The sequence below is a fragment of the Malus domestica genome, chromosome 04 (assembly GCF_042453785.1).
Source record: "Malus domestica chromosome 04, GDT2T_hap1".
Taxonomy (NCBI): Eukaryota; Viridiplantae; Streptophyta; class Magnoliopsida; order Rosales; family Rosaceae; genus Malus; species Malus domestica.
Window position 1 is genome coordinate 13,762,262 of NC_091664.1, and position 25,259 is coordinate 13,787,520.

Sequence of the window (25,259 nt, forward strand, 5' to 3'; positions counted from 1 at the left end):
AACTTCAGGTTCATATGTTCCTGTAGACAAACACAAATATATATATATATATATAATATATATATATATATATATATATTCATCAATGATGTTTTTAAGGAAAACTTCAGGTTTTCAAACAAGGCGTGTTTCTAGAAACTTTAGGTTTCGATAGAAATATGAACTTCAGGTTCATATGTTCCTATAGACAAACACAAATATATATATATATATACACACACACAGAAATAAGCAACAAGAAAATATGCAAATAGATCTTCAAGTCTAAAATTATAATTGAATTAATTATTTGGACTCGGGCCAAATTTAAAGTGCAGGTGAAAAATTATAAAACCCAAATTGTCTAAAAAAATAAACAATTAAACTCGGGGGCCAAAATAAGAGACCAAAGCCCATGGGTGGGCTGAGCAAATATATGTCGTGAGATCTAGGCCCAAAATTAGGCTGGAGTAGGCACGGGCTGATCAGGCCAAAAAAAAAGTTTGGGCTACGAGCCCAGTAACAGCAAATGGGCTGCAAAACATAGGTCAAAAAACAAAGGCCCATATGGGCGCTAATCAGGTGCGGTAGGGCTTTAAGCCCACATGGAGGTAAGCTCAGGTGTTTCACGGTCCAGTGCATCGATGTTCCAACTTTGGGCTGGAATCCGATGCAACGCAGGTAAATGAACCCAGGGAAGACGTAATGTACTGCGTCACAGGATGTAAGGACACCATATCCATGGGCTGGTGTCGCAGGCTGAGTCCAACAGAGGCTCAATTGGGCTTTGTGATGCAAGCTGAGAGAAGCAAAGCCCAAGTGGGCTTGAGTTAAGTCCAAAACACCCCAGGTCAGAACTAGGTTGTGTCGCCGGAAAAAGAAATCTGCGCCGCATCTTCAGGTGGCTGGGTTTTAAGACATGGTTCTCGGTGCAGGGTCGTGGGTTCGACGACAAGCCAATTCCTAGTGACGGAGGGAGTACCTCGATGTTGAAGGGAAGGAAAAAGGAAACCTAAAAACTTCAAACTTGAATTTCACCCAAATTCGATGAAATTATTGTGGAAGTTCAATGATTTTGGTTCAAAATCATGACACCATGTCGGAATTTGCCAGAAAATTGCACGGCAAGGTCGTGGTCTTACTGCAGACGAGTTAAGGTTTCTGGGTTGGACGCCATCGACGTCTTTCCAGGTGGAGCTTGATAGCTTCGTGGGTAGCTCGGGTCATGGGTTCGAAGAACCCTAGGAAATTATTTTTAATAACTTTTTTCTTTTGATTTCCAAATTAATTCAATGCATATTCAATCAAATAATTCAATGCATGGACATATGATGCAATTCATGGCAATATCAATTTCACATAATTCAACAATTATGGATATAATGCATGCACAATTGATGTAGAATCTAAAATTCGAAAAACATAAAGTTGGGTCATGCATTATGGTGAATGTTCATGCTATTAGGGCTGCAAAAATATCGAGATAAAAATTGTTGTTTTGAAAGAACATGATTGCATTATGATATTGATGAACTGGTTTGATGCAGAAAACTTCCACATCAGATTCCTAAGAGCAGCGATAGAAGCGTGCTGATAACGTGTTATGGCTTATTTTAATCTGACAAGGGAGAGGGGGCTGGCGGCATAGAGAGAGAATAGAGAGAGATGCGTTTGTAGGGTTGTGTAGAGGATGAGTTATTCCCCTACGCAGTGCCTTTATTTATAGTAATAAGGGAGGGAAGAATCCTTCTCCTCCAGGAATACAAGTCCTAATAGAGAAAAATAACTAGTATCAAATATAATCTAGAATTACACAATCACACTTAAATAAGAAGTTTATAATTTATTGGTATTTATAGGCTAGATTTATTTGGAATGTACTACAATTTAGAAAAATAAATAAATAAATAAAAATGATTGGATGTGAACAGACTTTCATAATTTGTGTTCAAATGGGTACTGGTTCAAATGGATAAATTGGTAAAGATAATTAAGATTCAAAAAGCCCAGTGTTTGTGCATCAAATATTTTCCTCCCTAAACAAAATTAATCAATGATATAGTTTAGTTGGGAATTTTATTTGGCAGTGAATCTCAACCTATAACGTAAGACATGTTGTATAAAACACCAGATAAGACTAATAATACGGAGTCAGGTGTTTGGTGTCCCTTTGTATTAAATAGTTAACGGATTAAATAATTCGGCTCCACTTATTTTATACAATGAGAACCCAAATAGTTCCCCTCTCCAAAACCATGGTTTTATTTAGTTGGATAGAAATATCTTGCTTTCTTAGTCCCTCTCAGGCTTGCTCTCTCCTCTGAATCAGAGGTTGGTCTTCTTCTTCTTCCCAGGTTCGGCCCTCCTTCTATTCTTCCCTCCTATTTTTCCTGCAATCTTCTTCTTCTTCATCCCAAGTTCAGCCCTCCTTCTGTTCTTCCCTCCTATTTTTCTCGCAATCTTCTTCTTCTTCATCCTAGGTTCAGCCCTCTTCCTTCTGTTCTTCCCTCTTATTTTTTTTTCCTCCAATTTTCTTCCAATTGATTAAATCTAGGTATTGTTTTCTCTCTAATTTTTCAATTGATTATATAATTTTGTCTTTTAATTAGAATTTTAGAGTTTGTTATTGGGTTGAATTAAAGGTCCTTTTAATGTTTGGAAGACTTTGCATTTGTGAGTATTGCTATTTGAACTCCAGGAAATCGATGAATAGGCAGGTCTGTCCCGTTATTATATTTATAGGCCCACCCTACATCCATACATGAAACCCACCCCGCCCCATTTTCTCTTTACCAAATGCCCCGCCTTGAACCTGCCCAGTCCCCCATTACCCAGCCCTATCGGTGGGTCTACTACCTGTTTTGCCCACCCCTAGGTTTAGGGTTTCGTCAATACTTTTTTTTTTTTTTTTAACAAACGATAATCTAAATTTAGGGGACGAGGTTGGCTAAGTCTCATAATTGGCTAATAATAATGTAGTTTAAATTCACTTTTGGCAAGAATTGAACCTAAGACCTCTCACTTACAAATAAAGAAGAATATCACTAGACCATAATACTAAGTAACTATAATATATTTAACATGTACTTGGTTTCTATTACAACTATTTCCAACTATTTCTTTGTGCTTATTCATCAAATTTTTTAGTGTCATCTGACCCACATCAAGTCTTAATTTGTTCTTGCGTCCTGATGAATTTGGTGCACAAAGTCGACAAAATGTATGGAGGACTATTTGGTCGAATGTTCTCTGAGAATACAGAGGTTAAATTTCCAACAGAAAAAGAAGGTCTTGAGTCTGATGATGATCCACCTACACTTACAGGAGCTGCTTCCTTTGTACGGAAAGAGATCTTTTCCGTATCTTTAGTACCGGATCAAGTTATCCAGACATTTAAAATTTGATCAAACGGCTAAAAGTTGCTCATTTTAGTTGTTGGATCAATTTTCAAAGACCCGAATTACTTGATCCGGTGGCCTTGGTGGAAAAGATCTAGAGAGGATCTCTTTCCCTTTGTACCACCTTCATGTCAAAATATTTAATATTTTTTTGGTATTGTATTTGTTGGGTTTTGAATATAGGATAATATGAGAAAAAAATCAACAAACAGGACCTGTCAAAATTTTTTCCTCTTCCCTTTTTCTTATTCGGTTGAGTACCAAACATAGCATAATTAAGATGGATTTTAGTTCGATATTACGCTAAATGCCTGAATAATTTAATCGACTATTATCCTATCCAATTCAAAAAATCAGTACATTTCAAAAAACAAGGCCTTATGGTTAAGCGTTGAGCAGCACCAATTTGAGTGCACCTCACAAAATAAACAAAACTCAAATCAGAAATGTGACCAAAACGAAAACCCCACTGAGATAGGATATCGAAAATAAAACCTAGTAGGAACAAATAGAACCATTTGTAGAATTGGGGATAGGAAAGAGAACCCAGATAACAACTACATGAGAAGAAGGGGGAACCGAGGTCACGGCGGCGGGAGGGAGACCTGTCGGCGTTGCCGCGACGGACAGGGACTGAATTTTTATCCTGATCGTAGCTGGTGACCTGGGCGTTGGTGTTGAATGACCGAGAAACGATGGGAAATACAGAAGCAGAACGTATGGGGTTGGAGAGCTTGGAGATGAGGGTTGGTGCTGCGGCCCTTTTGATAAGGATAGACATTGACGAAGCCATTGTTGTGCTGCAAGAAATACGATTGTAGTGGCTTTGATTTGGGTTTTTTTATCGGTTTGTGAAATGATTTGTGCTCGTTGGGTTTACAGGAGGTTTAAGGGGAAGGGGATTTTATATAGAGCAGACACAAGTGATGGCATAATCACATGGGAAACCGTGGAGGAGTGAAGATTCTAGAAACCAAAAGATATAATTATTTATAACCTTGTTATTGTATTAATTTCTGTCTATTTATCAATGCACCCTGGAATACCTTTTTATTGGTCATGTGCTTTTGATGCTCATATAGATGTAGACACAATATACACGGCGTATTGTGTTATGATTTAGTTGACACATGTGCATTGTATTGGTAGATTGTCCTTGGGACTTAACGATAGATGAAAATTGTAGGTGCTTCGAATATGCTCTCGTGTACACATGTGGTGTTGTGTATGGTGACGAGCTCGAAGACGTCATAGCTAAGGTCTATTTGGTTGACCTCTAAAATATTGCAATGTCCCTAACGGCAAAGACATAACCAGTTTGGAAATGTTCCTTGTGCAAATTAAACAATAATCTATGTCAGCGTATTCCACAAGGTAGGCATTTTTCGAGAACCAAGAGGTTAGGATTCTTTTACGATGCATAGCAATAGAATAAGCCCAAATCCGTAGTAAACGAAAAATGTCTATAACACCAAATTGGTGGTGGTGTGTAGGCGAACTACTGCCTTATGCCAAAAGATTATCGAGGATTGAGATGTTTGATCTAGTGCTTTGAGTTTAGTACAATAAACGTGAACTGCACTTAGATATGGAACTTTAGGCTCCATAACCTCCACAAAAGGTTTCATTCGCATCTAGTCATATGGACGAGCATAGGTATACTTGAAAGCAACACCTTTTGGGTGTAGTTTGACTGGTGGACCAGAATACCGTCAGAACTCACGCTTGAAACTTTAGGCCAAGATAGTGTTGATTTTTCCCAAGATCTTTCATCTCAAAGTCCGACTTCAAGTGCGAGGCAGTTTTCTCAAGCTTTTCTAGAGTTTTAGTGAGATTCATGTCATTGACATGAACTGCAACTTTAGTAATTTTGGATTTTGTACACGCAGGGGCATATATATCCCTAACTAATCAAATATTCACTTAGACGAGTATACCACATTCAACCGGATTGGGGAAAGCCTCTTCTAAATCGAGAGAGTGTTCAGTGGTCTAGAACTATTTGAACTAGCACATGTAAGTCTTTCAAAAACTTCCATGTAGATTTCGTGTCATGATCCTAGGGATACGTCATAACCACGTTTATAATGATGTAGTCAATCCAAGGCATATGAGAGAAGTCTTGCGCCATAAAACGATGTTATATTACACTATTTTGTTTATCCCATTTGACATGGATTGTTTCTTTCTAGTGGCTTGAGCTGAGCCTCCGCACTGAATCAATTTCCATTCTAGAGGGGAACAACATAAGGTTGGTCTCACAAAGCAACGATTGCCTCCTCCTCCTCTGTTTTTTTTTTCGAATTCTTCTTATGTCATGTTCATTTTAGTGTTTTGGTTAATGAAATGAGAAATCAATTATCGACACAAGAATGACATAATGACAACGTTCTAAAAACGGCAATTTATCAATAATAGCCAAAAATTCACTCTTAATTTCAAAAATGTCATTTTTTATAAAACTTTCAATTGTATCTAAAATCCTAGTTAAATAGACAGAAATACCCTTAATTCAAGTGGATAATTATCCAGCCAGAATTGATACATACAATTTGCATAAAAACTACGGACACAATTATGTTCAACTACAAAAGCAATTTGGATAAAAACTTCATAAGCAATTATGTTAAAGTTACATTAGGCAATTTACATAATAACTACATTGCATAAACACTTGATGACACATCCCGACCCGGATTGTCCACTAGGACTGCGAATCAAGTTGTGATGGACAACACATGGAAGGTGACGAAGCCATAAAGTGTGGTGATGTGGAATATGTGAATAAATTTAAACCTAAAAGTGTCTAAACACGAGAGTACGCTGTGAGCGGGAATGAACCCATTTCACATGTGACGTCAGAGCATAAGTAAAGTATAGTAAAGTGGATTGAAAATCATACCATCGAAGGTAATCTCCAATACCAAGACTTGCCATGAATCCTCATCAATACGAAAACTTTGCTACTAAAACCTAGAAGGATAAAAAAAATAAGAGTGAGTGGGCCTGAGTATAAAGCTTTAATAAGGACCTTCTAAATGATATAACCCATTGCTGCACTACCTGTATAGTTTCCAGGAAATCATACTACATATAAGTATGAAGTCAAATGTAAATCAACATTAAATCTAAAAATAATCCAAAATCACTACAGATCGGCAACAGCATAATAAGATCAGGTGCTCATCTATCTATGATAACCCACGAGTTGGAGTTGCCTAACGCAACTTGTACGACTCATAAATCAACCTATGATAACACATGAGTCAGAGTTGCCTAATGCACCCTGTATGACTCATAGGCAACCTGTACAATGGTGTCGGAGTTCCCATTGCGACCTGTATGATAATGTCGGAGTTACCTATCATTGCAAATTGTATGACAGTGTCGGAGTTGCCTATTACAACATGTACGACAATGTCGGAGTTGCCTACTATTGCAACATGTACGACAATGTCGGAGTTGCCCATTATTGCAACCTGTATGATAGTGTCGGAGTTGCATAAAACATAAATATAGTCATATCATCAATCAATCATTTCAAATAACACCATAAACTCACCTAAACTTACATGCGGGTCCCACGTTCACCTTAGCACTTCAAAGCATTCACAACAATTATATGTAGGTGATATGCATATGGATATGCCATAATGCAATCTAAAACTCAACCATATCATAGAATTTTAGATTATATAATATATATATATATATATGACATGGCATAAAATGCATAAATCAATTTAAAAATGTTTGTGGAATTATCAATCATATATATACGATAAAAAAGAAAAGACCCACTCACCAGAGGTCCACGCTACGACTCCTTAGCACGAATATCGAGACATCATGAATGATCCTCACCTAGAACAATTATTCAGTCACGTCTCAGAACTCTTATCAATAGAACATGTAACTTACATAAAACACATCCCAATGACGTTCTAGAATGATTTGAGACCCATTGACCAAAAGTCAACCGTCGGTCAAAGATCAACAGTAGGGTCCACAACCCTATGTAATTCAATCCGGAAGATCCGCATCTCGGATTTCCATTCCATAACTTCTAAAGATCCACATTGTGCTTCTAAAATATCATACTAAAGTTTCATTACAATCCAACGGTTGGATCTCCACCAATTGCCAATTCAAGTGGCAGTCAACGTTTTATTTTACTAACTTACAAATCTAATTTGAAAAAATCCGTACATCAGATTTCCAATCCATAAGTTTCTAATATCCTCAAATATTACATACTATATTGTATTAAAGTTTGGTGACGATCCAACGGTCGGATCACCAATTCACATAATGTTCAAGTAGCGTCTTTATCAAAACTATGTTCAAACGATGAGATTTCATCAATTGGACTTCACCTATGGAATTGGGGTGTCAAACTTAGCTTAGAAAGGTCAGGGGATGACTCGGCTTACACACCGCCGCACACGGCGGTTGGCCACCCCGATTCGCTGAAAAATTCAACTATCTCCAAAAATTCTCAAATTTTACAGAAATGAAGATCTCAAAGAGTAGAGTAAGTTTTATACCTGTGGACAAGTCCAATTTGTCCGGGAAAGGCTCCAATTTCACTCAAACCCTTTAGAACCCTAAAATGGGTGAACTTTGATTCTCCTACCTCGGTGTTCCAATGTCTCTACCACTGGTTGGGTCATGTTCCTGGGTCCAAAGGGAGTTAATTGAGGGTGGTGGTGGGTAGTGAAACTCACCGGAACGATGAAATCGACTTCGAACACCTCCGGTGCTCCGGCACTGTTCTTGATGATTTTGGACTTAAAACCCCACGAATTTGGGTGAAGATGGAAGATGGAAGGTTGTATAAGAGGTTACAGGTGTTGTATGGTCATGATTCGATGGAAGAAATGGCGAAATTCGCCGGAAATGGTTGGGTTGGGTTGGGTGTGGGGGTTGTACGAGTCGGGGGAAAGCTGAAGGCTTTCCTTTTTTTTTTTTTTTTTTTCCTCCCCCTTTCTAATTGGTCCTTAGTTCCATTTAAATTGATTGGTCCTTTATTCCCTTGCTAAAAGCTAATTGGCTTCCTTCCCACAAAATGGGAGCTTAAATTATTTAACTAACTTTAAATAATCAACTTCAAACGTCTGTAACTATACTGTTAGCTTTTGCCTATGTGTTCATAGCTTCAAGATCTATTTGGAAACACTAATTGTGACTTCGAACGGTCAACGAAAGTCAAACATCCTTGCCTCTAAAGGTATTTTCATAAAATCACTACTTTAAAATTTATAAAACTGAAGATTTTGGGATGACATGTCACACTTGAGAACAAATAAAAATGTACCCAAATACATACAAACCTATAGCAAAGAACCACAAATCAGCGAAACCACATTTAAGTGTTATCTATTTCTCTCCTAAAAATTAGCGAAACCAAAGAACCAAAAAGGGATACCAACAAAAATATGGAATAAATTAAAAAAGAAAAAGAAAACATAGACGAGGAAAAATAATAAAAAATTAACCATCTACACTTACCGTCGTGAGTGTAGATGCCATATAACCATAGTGAGGAGTATTGTAGGATGACACATGTACAACAAGTTCACAATTTAAAACCATATAAAGTGCAAAATAGGAGAAAAATAAGAAAATATATTAATGTAAGATACTTATCTGTTAAAAGCCCAAGGTACACATTATTTAGTTAGCAATTAATTTTGAAACTATGCAAGTTGCTTTGGTACAAATTTGTTAAAAGACCTTTACAAATTCCGAAACCAAAAAGCCCACGGTACTAACCCCCAAAAAGGCCGACCAATTGTAAAAAAGGCATGCAAATTACAAATTGCTTTTATATCCAATTAAATTAACATGAAATCCAAAAAAAGCTTGCTAAGTTATTCACTTCACACAGGTCTTCCACGCAGTCCTAGGCTTGCACCTAGCACTAGCAGCAACAGTGAAATACAATAAAAGAATTTAAAAATAAGTAAAATGAAAAGATGGTGGGGACCATCTTAATGATAAAACCGTGCAATTAAACAGACAATAGAGCTTCATCTTCTTCCTTACGCGATGCTGGGCTCTGCAACAAAATTTTTTTCAGATTCCGCCGTTCTCCACATAAGCCCGCCTAGACCCCGCCCAACTTCACCCAGCCCCGCCTAGTCCCGCCTAATCCCACCCAAACGTCCGCCTAATATGCTTTCTGATTTTGTGACCGATTAGGGCTTAATCGCGGCGGTAACTCGCCGTTCAGCGCCTAGGTGGCCGCCTAGATCGATTTTTAGAACACTGCTATTTCTTAGGTTTTGCCATCAGAAATTCATCTAATAGGTTTTGATTTTTTGGTTTATTGGATTTTAAAGTTTTAGAGTATTTGTGTCTATTTAAATGAAATTTTGGATGTATTTGAAAGTTTATATAAAAACTGGCATTTTTGAAATTAGAAACTAATATTTGACTACATATGTCTACTCTTAATTTTGATAGTTTGCAGATGGCGAAATATCTGTAATGTTTGTTTGCAAAAGGTTGGGATTTGGAATGTTCTGAAACCCCATGTCACTTTTTTCGTATAAACTTAAAACACTTGGAAGTTTTATCACAAGCAATATTACTAATTTAGACCATATAAAGGGGCGGGGATAGGGTTCGAACACATGGAGTAGAGGGTTGAACCGGAAAGGTAAGTCCACCAATTCCACTTTTAACATTTGGTTACTGAAATGAGAAATCAATTATCGACACAAGAATTACATAATTACCACGTTCTAAAAACAAGTCATTCCAACAACCAAACGTCGAAAATTAAATCATTTCGGCCAAAAGCCCTTGTCTACAAATCCAATCGTCTACCGGATTAATTACCATACTAACAAAATCGAACCAACACAAATAATATGAAACAATTGAACACGTGCTTTACATCACACAGAGATGTATAAATTATTAATAACCATCAAAGATACAGTTGACCAAAATCCCACAAGTCAGAACCACATAAGAAACAAAGTGAAAATTATCCTCTCCAGTTACAAAAAGAATGTAAGCTTACCGAAAACCAGTCCCCACCGCTAATCTAGAATTCCAGTGCCTAACATCGACGACGACCCGCTAAACAAGTTTCGAAACTTTCGCAAAGCTAACTAAAAATGAGCCACCAGCCCTCACCCTCAATTTCTCCCTTTCACCATCGTTCTTCAATGACTGAGAAGGGAACAGTTTGACAACAGAATTGTAACAGACTGCTTACGACTTCTTCATAAGATAACCCAAAAGTAATCCAATCAAGCCAATAACAATGACGAAAAGGATCGAAACGCCACCACGACTTTTGCTCCCTTGACGCTTCAATAGCTCCTACACAATAACTTAGTAATTAAAACACAACAATATTTCAGAAGCGAGAGATTTAACAATCCAATAGCGTGAAACCCGTGAAAAAAAAGGGTACAAAGCCTTTTTTATTTTTAACATGGACATGATTAAGGTAGAAGAATAGAAGTAAAAGAAATAAAAACCGACTTCTCACTGCTTCAGAAACAACCTCAATCATCTCCAAGAAAGTAACAATACAGAGGACCGCTCCAATTTGTTTTCACTCCTAATCGTAACATAACTTTTTGGTTTCCGTTTTAAGGATCTGAAAAATCCAGAACCTTCACATGGCACGTAACTTCCCAAAGTTTATTACTTTGTATGATGGGAAAACTACTATAGCATCTCTGCCAAAGGCCTACCTTCAGAAGTAGTTCAAAAGAGCTAAATACCAAAAATGCAAAACAGTAAACTAAGAAGTCATTTACTCTTCATTTTGGACCTTATACAGAACCCGAGAGTAAAAAATGTTCCTTAAAAGAGGAAGTCTACCACATTAACAAGCTCAGCTAAAATAAACCGATCAACCGTCAAACTTCTTATCAAGACCTAGTACACATAGGGGTGACTAATACATCTACTCATTGTGCGCGTTTTATCAAATAAAAACATATCAGAAATGGAGAGAAGATGACACAATGAATTTGTAGAGCTGATAGATTTTCTATTAATATCGTTAGAATATACAACTCCGCCTGTGTAAGTTTATCTTACATTGCCAGTCCCAAGCCCGGATAGAGGAGGAGGGGGAGGGCGTCAGGTAATCGACAGCCGACACTCCTAGGTTACGTCGAATCCTTATGAAAATGAATCCATAACAAAATCGAGCTAAAGCTAGAGCGTCATCCGTAAGTGGCGCGCTGTGTGGCCCGAGCACAGTGATAAATGAGTAAGGGTCGCTGTATCTCCATCGGCACCCGGATGCAGTGTAAAATGAGCAAGGGGGGTCATATAAACTTCTTTTTGAACGACTCCACTCAAAGTTGTTTGGAAGCATATGCTCCTATCAACTTTACAAAGGACACACAAAAGAAGTACTTTGCTCCCTATTAGACGGGGAGGGTGAAGAAGCTAGGACAGAAGAGTAGAGTTCAAGAGAGTAGAATGCGTTCAGGAACGTGGAATATAGGAACCTTAACGGGAAAATCTATGGAAGTAGTGGAAATTATGGTGAGGAGAAGGATAAGTATTATGTGCCTACAAGAAACTAAGTAGGTTGGTCTTAAGGCAAAGGATCTAGAAAACTCAGGTTTTAAACTTTGGTATTCGAGCACAAATAGAACGAGAAATGGTGTTGGCATCATCGTGGACAAGACCTTGACACAAGATGTTGTAGATGTTAAAAGGGTAGGAGATAGAATTATGGCAATCAAGATTGTAATAGGACAAAAACTCATCAATGTGATTAGTGCGTACGCACCTCAAGTAGGGTTGGATACGAGTTTGAAGGAGAAATTTTGGGAAGATATTGGAGACTTGGTGCAAGGAATTGCTCAGACGGAGAAGGTATTTATAGGAGGAGAATGGACACGTGGGCAAGGAGACAGGCAACTATGGAGGTTTTCATGGTGGCCATGGTTTTGGGGAGAGAAACGAGGATGAGGAAGCCATCTTGGATTTTGCAATGGCATATGATCTCTTCTTAGCCGACACCTTCTATAAGAAGAGAAAAGAACATGTGATCACCTACAAGAGTGGGTCGGCAAAAACACAAATAGATTTTCTTCTAATGAGGAAAGGGGATCGTATAACTTATAAGGATTGCAAAGTTATACCGGGAGAGAGCTTGGCTAATCAACATCGCTTGTTGGTGAGATGTGCATATCAAAAGAGAGAAAAAAGAGCAAGATTTGGAAGTGCCCAAGAACTAGATGGTGGAATCTAAAAGGACAAAAACAAGCCATTTTCAAAGAGAAAGTAATCACCCAATGCGTGTGGGATAGAGAGGAGCAAGCTAGCCAAAGATGGGATTCCATGGCTAGTTGTATCTGAAAAGTAGCAAAAGAGGTATTAGGAGAGTCCAAGGGCTTTGCTCCACACCAAAAGGAATCTTGGTGGTGGAATGAGGAGATACAAACAAAGGTGAAGGCTAAGAAGGAATGTTGTAAAGCCCTATACAAGGATAGGACCGATGAAAATGGTGAAAGGTATAGAATAGCGAAGCAGAAGGCGAAGAAAGCTACGAGAGAAGCTAAGCTAGCGGCTTATGACGATATGTATAATTGACTAAATACCAAAGAAGGAGAGTTGAATATCTATAAACTATAAACTAGCTAGAGCAAGGGAAAAGAAGACAATGGACCTAAACCAAGTGAGGTGCATCAAGGATGAGGATGGAAAAGCTCTTGCTACTGAGAACACAGTCAAAGACAGATGGAGAGGCTATTTTCATAATTTTTTCAATGAAGGACATGAAAGGAGTACTTCTTTGGGGAAGTTGAGTATTTCAGAAGAGAGTAGAAACTACTTCCTTTACCGCCGAATCAGGAAGGAAGAAGTGGTTGTAGCTTTGAAAAAGATGAAGCATAGAAAAGCAGTGGGCCCAAATGATATACCAATCGAAGTGTGGAAAGTCTTGGGAGAGACGGGTATAGCATAGCTCACAGACATTTTCAATAGGATTTTGAAAAATAAGAAGATGCCAAATGAGTGGCGAAAGAGCACTTTGGTGCCTATCTACAAGAATAAGGGCAACGTACAAAATTGCATGAACAATAAGGGTATTAAGCTAATGAGTCATACAATGAAGCTCTGAGAGAGTCATTGAGCATAGATTGAGGCAAGAGACACGGGTTTCGGACAACCAATTCGGGTTCTTGCCACCATGGAGGCAATCTATCTCTTACAAAGATTGATGGAAAGATATAGAGATAGGACAAAGGATTTACACATGGTCTTTATAGATTTGGAAAAAGCGTATGATAGGGTCCTAATAGACATTTTTTGGAGGATTTTAGAGAAGAAAGGAGTACGAGTAGCATATATCCAAGCTATAAAGAATATGTATGAGGGAGCAAAGACTGCCGTAAGAACTCATGAAGGACAAACCGAAAGCTTCCCCATAACTGTTGGGTTACATCAAGGCTCATCCTTAAGTCCTTACCTTTTTGCATTGGTAATGGATGAGTTAATGGGACATATTCAAGATGATATTCCTTGGTGTATACTTTTCGAAGACGATATAGTGTTGATAGATAAAACTCAGGAAGGTGTAAATGTGAAGCTTAACCTTTGGAGAGAAGTGTTGGAATCTAAAGATCTTCGCCTAAACCGATCAAAGATAGAATATATGAAGTGCAAGTTCAGTGCAAATGGAGGCCAAAATGAGTTAGGGGTGAGGATCAGAGATCAGGAAGTACCAAAGAGCGACCGCTTTCGCTACCTACGATCTATCTTGCGAAAGAACGGAGAATTAGATGGAGACCTCAACCATAGAATACAAGCTGGATGGATGAAGTGGAAGAGTGAATCCGGCGTGTTGTGTGACCACCGTATGCCACTGAAGCTAAAGGGAAAATTTTATAAGACGGCAATAAGGCCGGCGATGTTGTATGGCACGGAATGTTAGGCGGTAAAGCATCAACACATACATAAAATAGGTGTAGCGGAGATGAGGATGCTTCGTTGGATGTGTAGGCACACAAGAAAGGATAAGATTAGGAATGAGGATATCCGAGGTAAAGTAGGAGTACCCAAAATTGAAGGAAATATGAGAGAATCGGTTACAATGGTTTGGACGTGTGCAAAGAAGGCGTACTGACGCTCCGGTTAGAAGATGCGACTATGGGACAAAGGTCCAGGGCCGAAGGGGTAGAGGAAGACCTAGGAAAACTTTGGAAGAGACTTTAAAAAAAAACTTAGAGTAAGATGCGACTACGGGATAGAGATCCAGGGCCGAAGGGGTAGAGGAAGACCTAGGAAAACTTTGGAAGAGACTCTAAAAAAAGACTTACTTGGATCTAACAGAGGACATGACACCACTTAGTGGGAAAAGGCTTTGTTGTTGTTGTTGTTGTATCGTTAGAATATACAACAAAACCTTTGGGAACAGGGGTACACCGAAGAGACTTTAACATTTTAAGTCAAATTCCACATATTGGGCTCTAGTGGTGGAGAGAGACACATATGAGGGATAGTATTCGAATATAAATCTTTATAGGGTCACATCCTAACAGCTTAAGCTTCTGGGAACCATCAGCAGGTATGAAGTTTCAGTAGAACCATAATCACATCCAACTCTAGGATAGACCAATATGACCGTTGCAAATTGGAACTATTCAATCAATATAGCATACGTTTTTTAGGAGAAAAATGCATGCACAAGGGTGAGAAGGAATATAAAAGGGGTAAAGAAGAGGACAAATATAATTCCATTGAAGTTCATATCAAGCCCTCACCAGCTCTTGACGAAGCCTGTTACTATGTTGAATTGCTTTATTCTTTTCCTCCGTCAGTTTCAAAATAAGTGATCTTGCCTGCAATAACAAAAGTAAACGTATATAAGAACCAGCACAGCAAGCACCATTAATTATATGGTTGACAGCTACTACTTAGGGCACAAGGAATATTACAACCACATATGTGAATTTGTTTTATATATCATGTGTCGATTACGCATTGTGATATTGAAAGAAACAACTTTGGGAAGAAGGTCAAACACAAAACTGGCTATCTGAAAGAAAAAAAGGCATACGCTCTTTCATTTGCAACAAAACAGTAGAGTTTCTACCCCATTAAAAGCATAAAATAGTTAGATTTCTGATATGTTTATGATGCTTTGAGATGCCGCAACCAGATCTCTTGGGCAGTCAATAAGCAAGAAAACACTAGTCATACAAGGGACAATCAAAATAAACCAAAAGGTGGAGTCTTTGACAAAAAAAAAAAAAAAAAACCAAAAGGTGGAGTCTAGAAACTTTAAATCATTCCTGGACGAGCCTCAAATTCAGGGAAGACTAAACCATGGAAGGTGACAAAACGAGAAACAAAAACCATGATATTTTGAAGTCCTTTCTCAAATGATGGGATAATCCTAATCAAGAATACGTAAAACATAATTTTCTTTGTAATATTGTACATATACTTGTATGTAAGAAACCAAGTTATCAAAAAGAATGCTACTGAACCATGAACACTTGACTGCAATTTTCACCATGAACAAAAACAAGCCAATTAGAAAAGAAACAAAGATACTAATCAAGGTCCCATGAAGCTTATTGCCATGCTTACTAGTTAAAACCAACTTTCAATTTTTGTAGTACATTCTTACGCGGTTCTTAGTCAATAATACAAGTTAAATGATAAAACATTAATCAATGTGAGAGACATCTGGCCTAACAACATACGTATCAGATTTTCTGAAAAACAAATAAGCAAAATTCAGAAACTGAATAAGATATAAGACTTATATACTCAGACATGTTGTCTGTATGTATTAAATTTACCTCTGCAGATCTCTCCTGAGGTTCAAGCTCAGTAAATGCTTTTGCAGCCTGTAATCACCAAAAAAACAGCATGCCAATCAATATCTTTCATGGACTGAAGACAAAAAAAAAAAAAATCATCCAATAGTCTCATAACTCAAGCACTCACATTGGAAAACTCAAAACCATTCACGTTTCCATTCTCAGTAGCAGAAACCCTTGGTGAAGACCCTTCTTCTGACCCTTCTGGAACCTGAGAAGGCAGATGAGGTGGAGAAACATATAGCACTCTTAATTTGCACTCTTCAACTTCATGTCCCGCCTCTTTATTGAACTACACAGAACCAATTCCACAGTGAATAAAACTTGGCAAAAGTGCACAAAACATCACTACTTACTAACAACATTGTGTAAAATAACTACCACTTGAGGAGTAATATCCTTCATAGTTGCACCATCGTTAGTTTTTATACTCTGGAGGAGGAACTTGTCCTTACATTGCATGTCCGGAGGAGCCTCTTTTTGGGCTTGCATTGTAACTGTATCACAACAAACAATTAAAACTTACAAAACCCATAATACATATTTTATATATATATATATATATATATATATATATATATATGTATGTATGTATGTATGTATGTATGTATCATAGGAAAACATAATGACTATGCACCTATAACATCACATGTGGATCGAGGCAAGACAATTCCGGTGTTCGGACGAACACAATACTTCTGGGGGTTCGTAGTTTTGACCTGAACATAATCAAATACATATCAAACCTCCAAAGCAAAACTATAAACTTGACAAATCTGCGTTTCAGTTCCACCGCATCTCAAAACACACGTAAAATTTAAAGCCCCAGATTTTACAAACACCAGATTCGAATTCTACATTCTTCATGTTATTTGATTTACAAAAAAAAAATAATACGAAAATATTTGTAAAATAACATAAACTGAACCACAATGGAGTGGAAACAGTAATATTTCGGGTTCCAAATAAATCAAATACATAATAATCACAATCTTACTGCTCTCCTTTTTCCTACCAACCAAACAGAGTGTACATATACAAATATGTATCTAGATAAACAAAATGAAAAAGAAAAGAGGCTGACCTTGAAAGCGACATAGCTATCGGTCTTATTCGAGAGCTGGAGCGAACAGGAGATCTGCTTCTTCAATTCGACTGGAGAATTTCGAAAAACAAAAACAAAAACGCAAATTGAAAGCAGAAACGAAACCGCTAAATGCAAATTTTAGAAAACGAAAAACAGATCGAAAGAGAAAGAGAGCGTGTTATACTGACAGGGGAACTTGAGCTCCAGAGGCTCGATGCTGAGAAGTTCGCCGGTGCTCATCGGATCCGATCGATTCGAAAAATGGGGGAATTCGAATTGAATGGGAAACAAAAACGAAAACAGAGATTACACGGAGAGATTGAGAGAGAGGGAGAGAGTGAGTGAGAGGGATCGGGGAATCGGAAGAAAATGGTTGTGATTTGTGAATATATGAGTGGGGGAAGTGTTCTTTTTTTTATTTTTTCCTGAAAGAAATTACTTTTGTTTTTTTTATTTTATTTTTTAATCTGAATTTTGAAGACAGTTATGCGAGAGAGTAAATGAGTATTTACTAATTTTGATTTTTGTTTTTTCAACGTGGGAATATTTTCGCTCATCACAATTTAGTGTGGTGCATGTTCATCATCCTATATATCATTGTTAGATAAGGTTAAATTTTGAGATTCGTGTAGTGGATAAGCACAAATCTCAATATTCAAACTCATCTAACGGTGATAAATATGATGGTGAGCATACATTACACTAAATGGTGGTGAGCAAAAATGCATTCTTTCAACTTGCGTTGAACTGTTTTTTTCAGTGTGACCGTCACACGAGGTGGTACACCACGTGTCTCTATATAAATGGTGAGATATGTGTGTTGAAAGGTTAATAACTTTAAAATTTAAAATTTTTCACCACTTACATAAAAACAGGTGGTGTACCATCAGTGTTCCCGTCACAACTAAAAATTTCTCCTCTCATTCCTCATTTTGGCATACAATTGGACCGTGTTCAATGATATACACTATGTTCTAAAAAAATTCATTTAACATCTCGATTAATGCTTTAGACATTTGAAAAGTAAAAAAGGACGTATAGATCGCTTAGGCACTTGACTATATACCTTAGACACCCGTTCAGCCTGCCTAAACTCGCCTAGGTAGGTTGCGACTCACTTTAGACAAAAAAATTAGATAACTTTCATTTATATTTTATTTTTTTTAATAAATCATAAGAGGCTTGTTGTCTATGTTTTCATTATGTTCTAATACTTTATAATATATATATATCATATTAAGTATAAACAAACACTTATTTATACAAAATATAATAGATTTATTTAAATCCGCCTAGTTCGCGTGGGTTCCACCCAGCAACCTATGTGTTAAGTTCCAATCCATTGTCCGACTAGCACCTAGCGTGTTTTAGAACCTTAATGCTACTTAATATTCAGTGTTATAAATGTGAATCTTATGTTTACAACTATTGAATATTTTACTTTCAACGACGTCTATTTTTTTTTACCACTCAATATTATGTATCATTGAAAAAAAAAATTGCATGTAATCTCTCTCTCTCTCTCTCTCTCCATTTCTTTGTTTTTTTTTTCATTATTATTCTTTTTTAATAATTTTTTTTAACTTTTATGGGATGTGTTGAGACTTTAATTTTAGGACAATCCCTTTCTCCTAATCCACAAATAAATGAATCTGTGCCGTTGAAAATTGATTCAACGATTAAAATTATTATAACTTTTAAAGTGGACCCTTGTTTATAGCTGTTAGATCAAATTTCAACGGTACGAATTCCTTGATTTGGTGAATTAGCTTGATCCCTTTCCTTAATTTCAGGGTTAGTTGTTGCTTTGAAGTTCTTTCATAATATTTGATATGGGAAAAACCTAATCAAATCGAAAAAGAAGAAACAATAAACGCAAGTATTCATGGACAGATCCAAATCCTGAGCCCAGGGATCAATTGATACGGCCCGTTGAAATTTGATCCAATGGCTACAATTATTATAACTTTAAGTAGGACCCCTTGTTTGTAGCCGTTGGATCAAATTTCAACGGCCCGGATCAATTGATCCCTAGGCTTAGGATCTGGATCATTCATGGACCACCCCCCACCACAAATGGAAAGTGGGCCCTATTTGGTTTAGGTTTAAAAACAAATCACTTGAAACATATGATATCTGGTTTTTTTAGGAGTTTCAGGCCAAGACACGTATAGAAATTAGTGTTTAAAATATTAATATTGGAAATAAGAGATCTTAGTTTTGAATTTCGTAGATGGCCAATTTGATACCAAATTAGACTGTTCATTGTATAGTTTTGCCAAACTCCCCTCTCCTTAGTGTAAAAATATCGATGTAGTAAAAAAATTGATATTGGTGAAAATATTAATATACAAATTTGTGGAAATATCGGTATTTGATTTTTTTTTTCTCTCAAAATATCGGTATCTATGGAAATATCAATATGCAAATTTGTGAAAATATCGACGAATATATCGAATGACACACCTCGACCCGGAATGTCTACTTGGACTCCGAATCGAGATGTGTTGGCCGACACCAGGAGGGTGACGAATCCATAAAGTGTAGTGATGTAGAAAATGTGAATAAATTTAAACCTAAAAGTGCCTAAATGTAAGAGTGCCCCAGTGAGCATGAACCCTCCATATGCGATGTCAAAGTATAAGTAAAGTGCAGTAGAATGGATTGAGAATTATACCATCGAAGGTAGCCTCCAATACCAAGGTTTGCAAAGAATCCTCGTTGATACAAAAACTCAGTTACTAAAACCTAAAAGGGCAAAAAATAAGGGTGAGTGGGCCTAAAAATAAAGTTTTGTAAAAGCCTTTTCGAAAACATAATAACCCCTCGTTGAAAAACAAGTATAATTTCCAAAATATACATACTATGCATAGTATGAAATTACTTACCGTAACCTGCAATATCTCAAGAATTCGGTATGTCACAATATTTCATAAATAAACATATAACGTCCGGTAATCACATAATCTTTCATAAACAAATAGATAGTGCAGGACTGGCACATACAAGTCCTAATTGCTTATAGCAATATAAAACAGGATTGGCACCTACAATGGATCCAAAGTGAGCGTGCGGTGTGATGTGAACATACATATGAAGCCTGGCCCGGGCAAGTACTGACACCAACGTAGCGCACGATGAACATATAATATAAATATGATCGTGCAATGGTAAATAGATAATTCTAGTCGACATAATACTATTCATTAAAATGTTAATCATGGCTCTAACTGAGATCCCAAAATAGTTCACATACATGTGCATCCCGTAGGATTTAACATAATTTCGTGAACTCCGTCATTTCGCTAATTCTTATAAACGATAGTCTAATTTAGGTATGCATAGAAAATTCTTTATTAAGTATATATGTGGAAACTAAATAAATATATAATATTAAAAAGCAAAGACCCACTCGCAAGTACTGGCGAGATCACATCCATTTGAGCTAGGAAAACCGAAACCTCCGATAGAAGTCGCACCTAAGCATAATATTAAGACCTATTAGTAAAAACTCCACTAAAACAATTAAATTTGGGAAAATGAAGTGCATATTTGGAATTAGAGTGTCGAAATACACTAAGGAGGGGGCAAATTTTGTAAAAAGTCAACAAAAAGTCAACTGTTAACTCTAAAAAGTCAACCGAGACGTCCCGGTGGTCAACTATGTTAAAACTTTGAAATTTCACTAAATGGATATCAAAAATGGACTCAGGACGTCGAAATTAGCCTATGAGGATTTCTAAAAAAATTTCGAAAAAGTCAGCAAAAGTCAATTAACAGTCAACATTTAATTTTAACGAAATATTCCCACCTTAGATCATTCAACATTTAATTTTAAAAAAAGTCAATTTCTGAGTGGATTTGGGTCGGTTTGGCCCACGGATCTAGGCTTGGGCCCGTTCTCGGTTTGGGCCTGCCTTTTATTTTTTTAAACAAATCGAGTCGACCTGGTCCCAGTCGCAGATCCGTTTGCCAGTTTTTGGAAAAATATGGCAGGAAAGCTTTCACAACTCCGATTAGCCCGATTTCACAACTATTTTCAACACAATATATATGGATTTGAAGCTCAGAGAGAGAAGAATAATTGTATACCAAAATAACTTCGAGTCATGGTCGGGATCGGCCGGAAATAGGCCTTCAACTCACGGCATCCCTCGCCGAAAAACTGGGTTTGTTGACCTCACGTCCTTTCTACATCTAATCATGCCAAAACACTCGCGAAATGAGTTAATCTTCATCAAAAGGCGAGGAGAAGACAATTCGAATGGTCTCGTAGGGGAAGACGATGAACAGTGACTGTCACTGTTCAAAAAGAGAGAGAAGTCAGCCCCAGGCTCGGCCCTTCGTTCTGGTCGTACGAGCAGGTGATGATGATGGGATGTGGACGTTGAAGTCTTGAGCAGGTGGTGATGGTGGCCTGATGTCTGGGCTTGCAGAGGAAAGAGAGGGACGAGAGAGTAGAGAGAGGAGGACAGACTTTAAGGGAGGTGAGAGCGGGAGAGACTAAGCGAGAGAGAGAAGATTCTCGAGCATGGCAGTGACGGTGGTCGCCTCACCGGACACGGTGGTGACGTGGTGGCATGTGTGTGTGTTTCCCGGAGAGGAAGCGTGAGTGAGAGAGTAACATAGAGCTGAGAGAAGGAGAGAGTCTGGGAGAGGTTTCCAGTGAGTTCGGGGAGGACCGGCGAGAAGGAAGTGGAGAGTTTTGAGGTGTGGGCCCCACGGGCCAAAATAAATTTCTAAATTATTAAAATATCCACCAAAATAATATTATAATAAAATATTGATACAAAAGTAATATAATAATTATGAAAAATACATAAAATAATAAATAGTATTTTTACAAAAGTATTTTTCGGATTGGTAATTCTGTAAAACCTCTATCGTAACTTCGATTTTGATTTTGCTTGCGCTTACACATTCATACCGTCGAGTACTTCGAAAATACGGTAAAATAGTAGCTTGTACACACCACGAAAAGATGATCAACGAAAGTCAACAATCTGGACTCGAGGACCATTTTCGTTAGTTCACTTCTTTAAAAATATTAAAATCGTAAAATTAGAGACGAGTTGTTACATCAAATATTAGTATCGATATTGGTTGCTTTCGATGTAAATGATGGAAATTTAAAATGAAATTTTAGGGATTGTCAAACATTAGTTTGGACGAAATATAAGAGTTTATTCGATATTTTAAAGATGTGTCGGAAATATCAATAATATCTGTTGATTTTAGCTTAAACTTAAGAGTTTCTCCAATATAAGATGAAGTTTAAACTTCACCTTCCATTTTCTTATCTTTCTCTAACTTTTTGAATTTTCTGTAAAAATCGTATCGAAAAAGTTTTAAATACTGGTAGAAATCAGACAATGTATTTACTAAGAGATTGAGCTGCATTCAACTTCAATAACACGTTAAAATTGGGAGTCATGTTCATTAACCTGGATGAAGTAGTGCTTTTGCTTTGTGAAAAGGTCATTGGACTTTAATGGGTACTTAATTCCCTTTAATGATTCTCGGGTGGTTATGTTACAATCCCACAATTATTATTCTCTAACAAGACATTATTAGTCCTAATTATTCTCCAATGTCATCGTGGTTCTCGCAGTCGTGAGCTAGCAGATACTGTTGAAAATGACTGCTCCTAAATTAAGAACTGGTTTAAGATTGTAGTGCTTTAAAAAAAAAACAGCTTATAAAAAAATCTGAAACATTACATGTGTTTGGTAAAACTAAAAAAAAATGTTTTTCTAAAACATTATTGTCAATGACAGTAGAAAAACATAGAAAAACAGAAGCAGGGTCTACCATACTGCTAAAAAAATATTTTTTTTTTCAATGCATATTAATCAATGCTCATTTAATAAAATTTTCAAACGACAAGTATACTCAACATGTTTTATAAAATTACAATCTTTGCCCCTACAGTATTGACTTTGACAATTATTATATAAATACTATATATTTTTTCACCATTTAACATATTCAAAACAATTTATATAAAAATTTACTTGACACTAAGACACTGTGATGCGATAATTAACTTTACACACAAATTAAACTCTCTTTTGACAATTGTAGTATATGTATAAGTAGGGATCGTTCTAGACCGGGGATTAGGAGGGCTTGCTAATAACCTCTAAACTTACTCAAAAACATTAAACTAAACTTAAAAACACTTAACAAGACTCACAAGACTCAAAGCAAACTTAAAATACTCAAAACAGCTTAAAACAACCAAATAAACTTAAACTAGACACTAGGAATGACTTTGGACGAAAATTGACTTTTACTTGAATCAAAACACTTAAAAACACAAACTAAAACATATTCTCACTAATTAAACACACTAAAGTAAAGGGGGATTGAGTTTTGGACGAATTTAAAATAAAAACAAGTAACTAAAACTTAAGATAGATTTTGGACGAATTTGGTTGAATTAGATGGATGATAAGCTAGCTAGAGACTCTTTCTCCACACATGACATGTATGCAAACGAATCAATTTCCAGTTACTCCTTCATCGAATTATAAACGACAATGCCCCAAATTAACCGTGACATCACTAGTTAACTCTCATATTTTCCTTGTTTTATTGGATTGGATGACATCATTCGACAACCCAAAGCATTCTTCAAAAGTTCCCTACATGACATCATAATAAAGATACAATCAAAGATCATTACGTTCAATGAAAATCATAAGCATTGACAAAGCACTTGCAACTATGACATCATGTCACTCATGCTAGGAATTAAACTTAACGCGATCGTTTATAAGCGACCTCCACTACTTGTAAATATAAGTTTGTAACGATTATGTGAAACTTTCTTATATTCTAGCAACGTATTTATGCATGCCAATTAAGTGTCAACCCTTAATCAATAAATACAAATAAGTTATCAATCAAATAGTTAAGCCAATTGCATTCATGATTCAAGAACTCATAACTGGAATATATCAACTCCTATTGCACACATAAACATGGCTTTGAAATCACCCCTAGCCAAGAGGGGTTTAGTTCCTCATGTTCGCAAAACAAAGATACATAAACTTAAACATTGAAAACAAAGAATGAAAACACCTAAAAACGCTCCAACAATCCAACTCGAATGGCAAGCACGTCCAAGGGTCCTCCTTCTTCTCTTTGTTGCGGCACAAGGTGTGGTTTGATGGATGAGTGGTAAATTATGGTGGTGGATGGATATAGGTGAGTTATGGTGAAGGGTGGATGGGTGGATTGTGTTCATGCCTCTCCCTCTAAATTTGAACAAGTATATATTCTGAATTTAGGCTTATGTGGTGGTGAAAAAGGGTGGTGAATGGTTAAGGAGAAAAAACCCTCCTTGCGGCAGAATGTGTCTTTCCTTCCAAGCTATCCGTGCAGTTTGCATGTGTGTGTATGAGTGATGTCTCCACTCTTTGCATGTGCCGTGTGTGAATGATGTCTCCACTTTCTTTTCTCCCAAACTGTCCGTCTATCCTCCTTCTTCCATGTGCCAGCCCCTCTTTTCATGTGTGTGTGCTGTCATGTAATTATCATTTCCACATAACATCATTTCAGCTAGCAATCACACACTTTTTGCCCATGCCGTGTCTCTCATTTCCTTTGATGTGTGTGTGCTATCCTCTTCTTTCTTTCCCATGTGCCGTGTATGAATGTTGTCTCTCTGTCTTTTCATGTGTGTGTGCTGCCATTTAATCATCATTTCCACATTGTACCAGCTGTTACACTTGCACACACACACATGCTGATTTCCAACCTTCTAATCTTCAAAAACGTCCATCCTCATTTCTCCATGCTTGCACTATGCAATCTTGGCCCAAAAATGCTCCAAAATGCTCCAAGTAGTGATGCGAAATATATAAGCACACAAATTAAACCCTCTTTTTATCAATTGTAGTAAAGTATGTAAGTAGGGATCGTTCTAGGCCGGGGATTAGGAGGGATTGCTAAATCACTTGGAAACTG

The 25,259-nt window shown here is 37.1% G+C and overlaps 1 protein-coding gene across 1 annotated transcript; it reads right to left on the reverse strand.

Annotated features, from left to right (window-relative positions):
• Positions 1 to 10,276: 10,276 nt before the first annotated feature.
• On the reverse strand, positions 10,277 to 17,767 carry LOC103440574 (vesicle-associated protein 1-1-like). Its single transcript, XM_008379274.4, has 8 exons — positions 17,474 to 17,767; positions 17,283 to 17,353; positions 16,836 to 16,917; positions 16,580 to 16,695; positions 16,326 to 16,490; positions 16,178 to 16,225; positions 15,131 to 15,208; positions 10,277 to 10,715 (listed from the first exon to the last, which is right to left on the reverse strand). Exons 1-8 carry the CDS (start codon positions 17,523 to 17,525, stop codon positions 10,605 to 10,607), a joined length of 723 nt encoding a protein of 240 aa, XP_008377496.2. The 5' UTR covers positions 17,526 to 17,767; the 3' UTR covers positions 10,277 to 10,604.
• Positions 17,768 to 25,259: the final 7,492 nt, after the last annotated feature.

Coding starts and splice junctions, on each gene's coding strand:
- LOC103440574 (XM_008379274.4), bottom strand. CDS start 17,525: ATGAGCACCGGCGAACTTCTCAGCATCGAGCCTCTGGAGCTCAAGTTC. Junction 16,918..17,282: donor ATAGCTATGTCGCTTTCAAG/GTCAGCCTCTTT, acceptor GATTATGTTCAG/GTCAAAACTACGAACCCCCA. Junction 15,209..16,177: donor CTCAGGAGAGATCTGCAGAG/GTAAATTTAATA, acceptor TTGTTATTGCAG/GCAAGATCACTTATTTTGAA.